This window comes from Dama dama, chromosome X (assembly GCF_033118175.1).
Source record: "Dama dama isolate Ldn47 chromosome X, ASM3311817v1, whole genome shotgun sequence".
Classification (NCBI taxonomy): domain Eukaryota; kingdom Metazoa; phylum Chordata; class Mammalia; order Artiodactyla; family Cervidae; genus Dama; species Dama dama.
In genome coordinates this window covers 21364992-21375984 of record NC_083714.1, presented here as the reverse complement: position 1 = coordinate 21375984, position 10993 = coordinate 21364992, and the positions used below count along the sequence as shown (strand labels likewise).

Below are 10993 nucleotides of genomic sequence, written 5' to 3'. Positions count from 1 at the left end.
TTGTGAAACAACTGCTCGTTTGCAGATTATGAATCTATGTAGACATGTAGGAACATGTTTCTCCAAAGAACATCTATAGCTTTTATCAGAGTCTTTTAATAAGTTCAAGATATGAACAAAGTTATGTGCTTGTCTAGTAGAGTTTGCATTTGTTTTTCTGTTAGGCTCATTTTATTTTTTTTATTTTTTTTATCCAAAACTTGTTTATTGGGATGGTCTCTGATTCATCTTGATACAGGGTGCTTTTAGTGCTGCTTCCGTCTGAAAGAGCATCCTTCTGTAAGCCTTGCTTTTCCTCCTGTAGGCTGGCAGAGGACAGTAGAGCAGCCAACACACAAAACTACTGTTTGTGCATGGCTAAAGACGGTGGTGATTTTATAGCATCCTGGGCATTTTACATCCATGAAATAGGAATTGGGGCTCTGCACCAGGCGCTTCTTCTTGTGTTTCCTCTTCTCCTCTTCTGGAGAGGGATGAAGATCCTTTGCGAGAGGCATGTTCTCTTGAGGAGGTTGTCACTGCCGGAAAAGCTGTTAGGTTCATTTTAAAGGAGTGATGACCAGATCATAGTGTGTCCTCAGGAGGGTTATGTGGGTGGTTAAGGAGCCTGAAAACCATGCCACTTACTGAATGGTGGACTTAAAGGCAAATATTTGGTGTGGAGGAAGGAAAGCTGATTGAGACATGATATAGCTGTCCTTCTGTATTCAAAGGGCAGTTATAAGGCGAAGTACTTGCCTTGTTATTTTTCTAGAAGAGTAAGAGGGGAGATGTGATGCACCAGATTTCAACTCAAAAGTGAACTTATTATTTACCTTCACAATTTTTGGGGGAGATGGGAGAGCCAAACCATGTGTGGTTTCTGGGATCTTCATTCTCCAACCAGGGATTATACCTGGGCCCTTGGCCATGACAACGCAAAATCTTAACCCCTAGACTATTAGGGAATTGCTCCTTCACAATGTTTCTACGTGTAAAGCTAAAATAGCTGGATGTTAGGGTGGTGTTGTTGGCCTAGGCCTGTTCATGCTGTCCTATCCAATGTGCTTCAGTTCTTTGTAAGTGGCTTTCCTTTTTCTTTTTGAGAGATGGCATAAAGAATGCGTTCACTTCAAGTGTGTGTATAGATGTGAAACCTGACTTTTTTGTAATACATGAAATCATAAAATTTAAATATTAGACACAATTTAAAACTGATCCAGTTCCCCCATTTTGCAGATGGTGAAACTCAGGTGTCTAGAGTTTGCTCTCCATTCAAGTTTACACAGTGAGTAGAAGAACAAGGGCATGTATGCTGTTCTGAGTGCCTTTTGCAGACTTCCTTTTGCCTTTTCTATTACAAAAAAAAGGAGGGGGCAGGAAATAATTAGAGGGACACAGAGCAGTTTGGAATAGAAAAGGAATTGAATCTTGCTTTTCTCATTAACTTCTTCAGTCTCTTTCTTCTTGGAAATCAGGTCTTTTACCTCTTACTTTTTTTATACAGATGTGCCCTTCTCTTTTATAATGTGTATTTGCTGGACATTGATATACTATAACTATATGCAAATGCAGGATTAGAGTTGACATAGGGGAGGTATCCTGCCAATATCTAAATGTTGCAGACTTTGGATTATCATTTGAGGATGAGTTAATTTTGAAGGAAAATTTTAAGAGAATTGACATGGAGTCTTGACAAGAAAAGTAAAAATCTGATCTTGACAACTAGTTATGTGTTGACTCTGAGTTTTAGGTAAAGCATACTTGGGAGCCCCTGTACATATCTAATGGATCTATCTGAAAGTTACTAAAATTAAAATTATGACATCTGAAAGGCTTCTAACTTGACCCACTCAACACTGCTTCACTTGCAAGTTTTCAGAAGAACAATATAATTTTGTTCAGCTCTTTGCTGGTTTCCAAATGGCCTTACCATTACAGCTCACTTGAAAATATTTAAGAAAATATGTAAACAAAAATCAAGGTACCATGTAATAGGTGTCTTATACCCTAAAAATATTCTAGGGCGAATCTTAATGGTAGTGAGATTGGAGATAGGAAGATACCTCTAGTAGGCACTTGCAAAAGTTCAGTTGAGGGTTCAGAGGGCTCAAAATAGGGAAATGTTAATGGTCAGAGTACTGAAAAGGCAAAGTGCCTAGGAGATGTAGTGATCATCGATTAAAGGGAATCAAAGAAGAAGAATCTGGTTCAAAGCAAGGTTTTCAATTGGTAGATGGTGTTTTTAATGCATGTTATTAATTACTCCCCATTCTTCCAATGGCATGAAGCACAAGGGTATCAATTTTGCAACAACGTGCATCAGGACCCATAGTAGGAGGCAGAATCTCACGGATGGAAGTGGGGAAGTTTGGAGCCCATAATGGAGCAAGACCACACAAACTAGTTAGAAATACATTGTCCTCAATCATTCTGCCACATTCTTGTGGGTCTACTTTGATGGTCTCAGGTCCTCGGCCCTATTTTGCAAATACCTAGATATCTGGCCCACTCCCTCATTCTAAGGGGGGGTGGGCGCTGCTCAGTACCCCAGTGAGCCTCATAGCTCGCTTGGGGAGTTAGACTCCAAGGTAGAACTCTGCTCCATCTCTGCTTTGGTCAGAGGGAAAAGCTGACTTCTGAGAGCCTGCTCAAAGCATCAGCCCTCAGGAAAACTGAGAGCATCCTGGGTATGTCCTGCCCACATCTCACCATAGAATCTACAGCCTTTATGCTAAAGCATAACCCAAATCCTCTTTGAAGGGGGCTTCAGGTAGAACCAGCTCAGCATCTTGCCAAGGTCGTGTCTTCTCCTGCTTTCTTCTGTGTCTCCTGGGTCAGTGGAGGAGGAGATAGTGCGCCAGGAGCAGGTGGTACCATGGCACCTTAGCCTGGCCTCTTGTGGGAAGCTCTCCTCTTATCTGGGGATGTCACGTCATGCTGTCTGTGTCAATGCTGCTTCCATTTCGACAGGCAACCATCGTGTATGGAACCAGGGTAAGAGCAAGCTAAAGCTCTGTCTTTTCTTTCCTGCTCAAAAATGCACATGAGAATGAACGTGAGTGCCATTCTTGTGATTACAGCGACAGTTTTTAAATCCTGTCTAATTTATATTCTAACTAAAATTGCTCACAGACTCTGGTAATTTATTATTAATAACAGATGATCTCATCTGATGCTTCCCTCCCCCTCTTTTCCCTTAGAGTGCTTTGCTGCTCTAAAGTTCTGAAATCCCATTTGTCAGAGATCTTAGTTCCTAACTTGGGGTCAGATTCTTTAGCTTTCAGGTCCCTGAACTCCATCTTCAACTCCAGTTAGGACCCCTACCCCTCACGTCTTTTATCAGAGGAAGAAGGTTATAAGTGTAGTTATGTGTGCTTTCGGCTTTGTGGCCTCTCTGTTACACAATGGGCTTCCCAAGTGGCACTAGTGGTCAATGTGGGCTGAGAGTTTTTGGATGATTCGGTTCCTTGAGTTGGGATGCTTTCTCTTTGAAACCACACAGCAACCTTGTAAAGTTGTTTCTTCCTGTGCCCATTTCAGGGAAGAGGAGACTGAGGCTCATTGAAGTTCACAAACTTTCCAGTGATCACAAAGATGGTAAACATTAGATTAGAACTGAGACTCCAGTCTTTCTGACTCCAAAACCAGAGTATATATTTTTTGACTACATGGTCAAATTTGCCTGATAAGGGGAGATGGACAATAGGGTTTGAGATGGGCCTTCAAAAACAGATACAATTTTAGGTAGGAGGATGGAGAAAATAGGGTATTCCAAAAGGTGAAAGCAGAGTCAGCAAGGGCACAGAAGTGGCAATGCCAATGACTAACAATGGTTACTGGTGAGACCATTCTCATTCATGGTTTTAATGGAGAGTTTGGGTTAAGGACAAAAATAAAAGGTTAGAAAAGGACGGCTGTTGGTCCTTGAAAAGTAAGCCATGTACTTGAAATGTGATGCCAGAAACCACAGTGAACCTTTTGTTCCCTGATTTAACAGGTGGGGTAGGGTACTGTGAAGAGAATTAGAAGTCTGTATTTGGTAAAATAAACTACATGAAGCATTACGTTATTCTATACACTTAAATGGAAAGAAAGTTGATACATGACCCTTTAGGGATTCTGGGGGGTCTGAGAGCAGGGAGGAGCAGACTATTTTATGAGATTTTTGTGAGACAAATAGCAACTGCATTGAGTGGAGGCTGTCTCTGATCAAAGCTGATCTATTTTTGAGAAAATAAATCTATAATTTCGTTCTTTGATTGGATTTTAATCAAGAGAAACCCTGGAATCAACCCCTTTTCCTCTATCACTCTCTGCCAGGGTGATTTGTTTACAGCTAGATTTTGAACTGGCGAGAGTATAGGGAGCTGTGGTTCTCAAACTTTCATGGGCATCAGAATCATCTGGAGATCTCTTAAAGAACAGCCCTGTGAGTCCCTCCTCAGGGGTTCCCATGCACTAGGTCTGGGGTCCAGTTCAGTTCAGTCGCTCAGTCGTGTCCGACTCTTTGCGACCCCATGAACCGTAGCACTCCAGGCCTCCCAGTCCATCACCAACTCCCAGATTTTACCCAAACTCATGTCCATTGAGTTGGTGATACCATCTAATCATCTCATCCTCTGTCATCCCCTTCTCCTCCCGCCCTCAATATTTTCCAGCATCAGGGTCTTTTCAAATGAGTCAGCTCTTGTCATCAGGTGGCCAAAGGATTGGAGTTGCAGCTTCAACATCAGTCCTTCCAATGAACACCCAGGACTGATCTCCTTTAGGATGGACTGGTTGGATCTCCTTGCAGTCCAAGGGACTCTCAAGAGTCTTCTTCACCACCACAGTTCAAAAGCATCAATTCTCCAGTGCTCAGCTTTCTTTATAGTCCACCTCTCACATCCATACATGACTACTTGACAAACCATAGCCTTGACTAGATGGACCTTTATTAACAAAGTAACATCTCTGCTTTTTAATATGCTATCTAGGTTGGTCATAACTTTCCTTCCAAGGAGTAAGCGTCTTTTAATTTCATGGCTGCAGTCACCATCTGCAGTGATTTTTGGAACCCAGAAAAGTAAAGTCAGCCACTGTTTCCACTGTTTTCCCATCTATTTGCCATGAAGTGATAGGACCAGATGCCATGATCTTCATCTTCTGAATGTTGAGCTTTAAGCCAGCCTTTTCACTCTCCTCTTTCACTTTCATCAAGAGGCTCTTTAGTTCATCTTCACTTTCTGCCATAAGGGTGGTGTCATCTGCATATCTGAGGTTACTGATATTTCTCCCAGCAATCTTGATTCCAACTTGTGCTTGGGTCCCCGTAATTGGCATTTCTAACAATTTCTAACACATCCCAGGTAATGTTGACGTGGCTGTTCCATGGACCATATCTTGAGAATCACTATCTTATGCTGATTTCTCCAAGGACCAGGATCTCAGAATCAACTAGATGAAATGAAGAAGACCCTTAGCTGATTCAAGGCAGAAGTGAGTGGATGCTTTGACAGAAATGTCTTTGGAGGAGGGCTCTATTGAGTGGCATGCTGGATCTTAATTCCCTGACCAGGGATCAATCCTGCGTCTCCTATGGTAGAAACAAGGAGTCTTAACCACTGGACCACCAGGGAAGTCCCTGACAAAAGTGTCTTATGTCCTGTAAATTGACAGGTATGGATTGGTAACAGGGAGATTACATTATGGGTTCTTATGGAAAGCAGTTCAGTAAAATGGAATGAATACAAGGCTGTCAGACCATCTGGATTCCAATCCCAGCTCTCTTTCTTTCAGTCCTCACCTCTAAAACAGATTTAATACTATACAGTTATGTTAGGATTGCTGGAAGGATTAAATTCAACAATCCAGGTTAAACTTGGATGTCTACTTTGATTTGATAGTTGACAAACTGCACTTTTTTGAAGAAAATGGTACTGAAGTATATATACATTTTTTGCAGGTATAAGTTGAATGGGATGACTTTTGCTTGTGCTTTACCTTCTTAAATGGGAATATTCATTAGTTGCCCTGAAAGTTGCCTCCTTTTTTGGCTTTGATATCTCTGTAATGTCACAGCAGATTAAGATGGTTTTGCAGATATCCTCTATGATGAGGAAATGAGCATTTCTGAATTTCTGCTTTGGGTTGGACTCCTTCAAATTGGAATAATTTTGAAGTGCAAGAAAGGTCTCTGTCATCAAGTGTCAAAGCAGTAGCTTTTTATTTTCTGTCTTTCTTGCCCCTTTTAAGAATAAATTGAGGGAGGAAAACATTCCTGCGAGCCAGCCAAGGCCTAAATATTTGAGGTATAAGGTTAGCTTTTTTCAAGGAGCAGCAGCTAAGAAAAGTGCTCACTGTTGGATGGTCTAACAAACACGTATAGACTACTATAAGTATTTGGACTACTATATGGTTTGGACTCAGCCATCCCCACAGTAAGAGCTTGAATCTTGGTGTCTGGGTGGGTTGATAAAATCCTTGATGAGCCTTTGGACAGTAGTTGTCTGCTAGTCTTCCTCTACTTTAGTAAGCACCTTGGCAAGTCAGTGTTCTTCCATGAACCCCTGAAATCTGCCTACTCAAATATGGTGTGTGGACCATCAGCCTCTGCATTCCCTGAGAGTACATTAGAAATGGAGAATCTCAGGCTCCACTCCAGACCTACTGAGTCCGAATCTACTTTGAACATGGCCCCTCAGCAATTCCTAGGTGTGGTAAGTGCTTCTCAAGGTGACCTCTGAGGTCCTCTGAGGTCTAATCTTTAGGATTCTAAGGAAGCTTGTAAATATTTTCCCTCTTATGTTTTGTCTGAACTAATTACTAGAGCTGATCTTTCTGTCTCTGTTTTACTTTTCTCCTCCTCTCCACCTAACACTGATCTCTTTTTCAATAACCAGTTCAAATGTCACTTCCTTTGTGAAACCCTTTTGTCTTCTTGATTCCAGTATCATTTCATTTGTTCTTCTAAAATGGTAGGTTACCACATGGCATTCTACTGGAACATTCTACTGAATCATTGTCCTTGCCAGCCTGGCAATGAATTCAAATAGGCTGGACAACTTTTAAACAAGCATAAATACCCAATCCAGGCCCATTAAACCACAATATTTGGGAGTCAGGAAGGGTATAGCCTAAGCCTAATCATTTTTTAAAATTCCCTGGTTTAATTTGAAATGCATTTCTGATGCATTTCTGATGACAGCCACCATGAAGAAATAAATGAGCTGTATGTCAAGATTTTCTTTCTCCCAGGCTCTTGTTTTAAACAGATATGTGTTGTATTGAAGGGTGAATAGTTCACTTGTTTGTCTTTTGTAATATCTCTTCAGTTTCAGGTTCTTGTCTTCATATGTGAGATCTTTTAGAAGGCCTGGCAAATGGTTCATATTGAATACATGTTAGTTCTGTGATTGTAACTTTTCTGAAGGCTCTGGGAGTTGGCGATAGGCAGGGAGGCCTGACGTGTTACAGTCCATGGGATCACAGAGTCGGACATGACTGTGACTGAACTGACTAACTGATGAATGTGTGTGGGAGTGGTATGTAGCATATGAATGAGTGTGAGCCAGTATGAGAACATACTGGCTTTTGCATATGGTATCTCCCCTTTCTTGTGGTTGAGTGTGAGCAGGTGTGAGAAGTGTGCAGTTGTTAGAATCTGGAATTTGTGTGTATGTTAGTGTGTATATTTGTGAGTCAGTCTAAGTGAGTGTGAGTGTATATAAATGTTAAGTGAGACAAGTCACTGTGTGTTTGTGTGTGTGTGTATGAGTGATGAGCAGAGGGAGAGGGTCTCAAACATCTCTTTTTCCTCCCAGTTCATGATTCTGTTCCTTATATGCTGTCTAAATCAGGTTGTGCTGGGGAGTGGGGCATTCTTGAATCAGCTTCTTTGTTGGGTGCCATATATTCCTTTTGCCAAGGAGAAGTCATTTTTGTTGACCTATAAATTGGTTCATTCAGTAGTATGGAAATATGGTTTTTATAGGACCAAGAGCAGCTTATGCCCGAATACTCTTTTCCTTCAGCTCGAAACAAAGAAATAATTGTAGTTTACATGTAGTCATAGTCACTAGTATATGCCAGACTGGGTGATGGTCTGTCCTCATCAGACTTTGTTGTTGGCGCACATTGGGTTGAGGAGCAGGACTTTATCAATCGATGCTTAAGAAGTCATGAAATGAATGCACACACAGTCTGTGTGGGTGTTTGGCAGCAACAGAATGCTCTCTGATCCACATATGTGTCCACCTGGTCAAGAAACTCTGTGGTTTCTTGCTTAAGTAAAAGAAAATGGGGATACCCTTTCAACTAAATGTGAACTGGTGGGTTGTGGCAATTAGCCAAAGTTTGGTCCCATATATTCTGTTAGATTCAGCATATTCAGAAATTGGTAGTGAGGAGTTTTGTGGTTTGGGATTATCTGAATAGTAATCCAGGAAAATATCACCCCAAATGTTTCTTTTTTGGCATTCCAGATGAATATTTAATTATTAGCAATGCAAGTTACATATAACCACAAAGCACTTTGTTGAGAATTATCATGGTTAGGCTTTCGAAAAAGACTTAATGAAATTAATCACCTTGAGAAATAGAACAAAGGTCCAAAATATGATTTTACCAGTAGCCAAAGTTTATGACTCTTTTTATACTCTACAAGAATTTCATGAGACAGGTAGAAATGCGAAACATTTATATTTCATATGGGTTTATTTTTTCCAACTTGATGTTAGTAGTAAGGATACAAGCTTTTACTGTATTTTACTGAATCCCATTAAACTGTTTCTGCCTGAATTTCATGAAGACAACTTCACACGGGAAGATTCCAGGTCTTATATACAAGAAGGAAGAAATGAGAAAATATCAGAATACCAAACTTGCTGCCAATATTTCTTTCCTATGCTGCAATTAGCATTAAAATGCTAGGTATGTGTAGTCTAGAACGTTGACATCTTGGCCAGTTCCCAAATTCAAACTATTTCTGTGAGAAGCCTGCTTGCTTAGAACTTGGCGCTATAGGAGGCCAGTGATGTTCCCTGACATGAGATGGGCGTGAGGGTGCGTGCACGTGTGGAAGGTGTGAGAGAGTGTATGTTTTTAGAAATCTCTAGCCCCAATATTACAGATAGTTTTGGCACCAGCATGCCCTGTTCTGTATCACAGCCAAAGTATCCAAAGCTATGAGTAGACATAACCATCTGTGATGTGCAAATGAGAGCATGTGTCTGCCTACTAGACCTCTCCAGAGTTTTGTGTAGTTTCTAAGGAGGCATGCATTTGAACCAAGTCACTGTCCTATTTCCTTGGGGAGAGAAGGTAACATGTATAGAGAGATTACCCCAGAGACAAGGGTCCTAAGCGTCAGACGCAGATGAAGGTGGATGGTAGGACTCACTGGGTACACCTGGGTGCCATGCCCGTGCATGGTGGCATTAGGCTTTTGGATAATTGGACTTTGGATATCATGAAGCATCTAGTCCACATTTTGTCTGCTTGGAAGGAAGCTTAGCAGAGAAGAGACAGAAAGACCCAGTTTTAAATTCTACCCTCATTATTTACTAATTTGTGTGACCTTGAGCAAGTCATTGAATTCTAAGCTTTCATTTGCTCATATGTAAAATAAAGGTAATTAGTCATTACCATGTAATTATCATGTAATTGTAGGTTGCTGTAAGAATTAGAAAGTTTGCATATATTGGTTTTTTGGTCTCGTTCAATAAATGAGAATTATATTATTATTGAGTCATTTGCCGTGGGCAGGCACTAACTTTCATTGCCCGTGGGAGTGAAAGGTTGTTGCTGAACCACAAAAGATGCTGGGAATCTTGGCCTCCGGAGGCGAATTCAATCCGGGGCCCAGACGAGGCTTGATCGCTCAGAGCTTTTGTGTAATAAAGTTTTATTAAAGTATAAAGGAGATAGACAAAGCTTCTGACATAGACATCAGCAGGGGGCAGAAAGAGTGCCCCCTCTCTAGTGTTAGCAATGGAGTTATGTACTTTTAATTAGTTATTACAGTGAATCAAAAGAATGTTTGGGGGTTGTAAAGACCTTACTAGACCCACTCCCATAATTTACATTTTAAGATTACAGGATTAGCCAGAAGGTTTTTTCCCAGAGACTGTCCTCAAGCAGGATACATTATTGTTATATAATCCTAAGGAATGTAGAGGGAAAAAACATTTGTCCTTTCCTCCTCCTTGAGAATTCCAGATCCCTCTCTCCTTTTGGGCCCCTGGACTTCTTATCAACCTGCCTAGGAATTGACCCTCTCGGGAGTGACTTCATTTAAAGGAGCTATAATCTTGCGACAGGCAGAAGTAATAACTGACTGACTTCTATTGTCCCATACTATTCTACTATTTTTGCAAAATTCTTTAAAATCTTATTATTTTTGTCTTTGCTGGGTCTTAGTTGCTATGTGCAGGCTTTCTCTAGTTGTGGCAAGTGGGGGCTACTTGAGTCCCGGTGCACAGGCGTCTCACTGTGATGCTTTCTTTAGTTGTGGAGCATGGGCTCTAGGCACATGGGCTTAGCTGCTCCATGGCATGTAGCATCTTCCCAGACCGGGGACTGAACCTGTGCCCTCTGCATTTTCAGGTGGACTGCTATCCACTGAGCCACTTGGGAAATCCCTACTGTTTTTATAAGGTCAGTTTCTTGTTATCTTACTGGTTCTGTGGCGCTCATTTCACAACATTGTCTGCTGTCCTCATTCATTTATCATTCTGCACTTGAGACTCATGGCATCCGAATATATTTTTTTTTTTGCCTGTCTTTTTGAAGCTATATCCAATATTAGCTGGCTCATGTTTTTTGGTGAGTTAGAAAATACCCTCCTTCCTCATACCTTTAGTTCCATTTGCTTGAAAAGTATTGTAAGAAATATATATTTCAGTCGCTCAGTCATTTCCGACTCTTTGCAAACCCATGGGCTGCAGCACACCAGGCCTCCCTGTCCATCACCATCTCCTGGAGCTTACTCAAACCCATGTCTATCGATTCAGTAATGCCATCCAACCATCTC

The 10993-nt window shown here is 41.2% G+C and overlaps 1 protein-coding gene across 1 annotated transcript; it reads right to left on the bottom strand.

The window, feature by feature from the left end:
* Positions 1-228: 228 nt before the first annotated feature.
* LOC133051458 (small ribosomal subunit protein eS27-like) lies at positions 229-502 on the bottom strand. The gene has a single exon (XM_061135879.1). It carries the CDS (start codon positions 495-497, stop codon positions 246-248), a length of 252 nt encoding a protein of 83 aa, XP_060991862.1. The 5' UTR covers positions 498-502; the 3' UTR covers positions 229-245.
* Between the last annotated feature and the right edge of the window lie 10491 nt (positions 503-10993).

Excerpts from the sequence above, each read along its gene's own strand:
- LOC133051458 (XM_061135879.1), bottom strand. The coding sequence starts at position 497 with ATGCCTCTCGCAAAGGATCTTCATCCCTCTCCAGAAGAGGAGAAGAGG.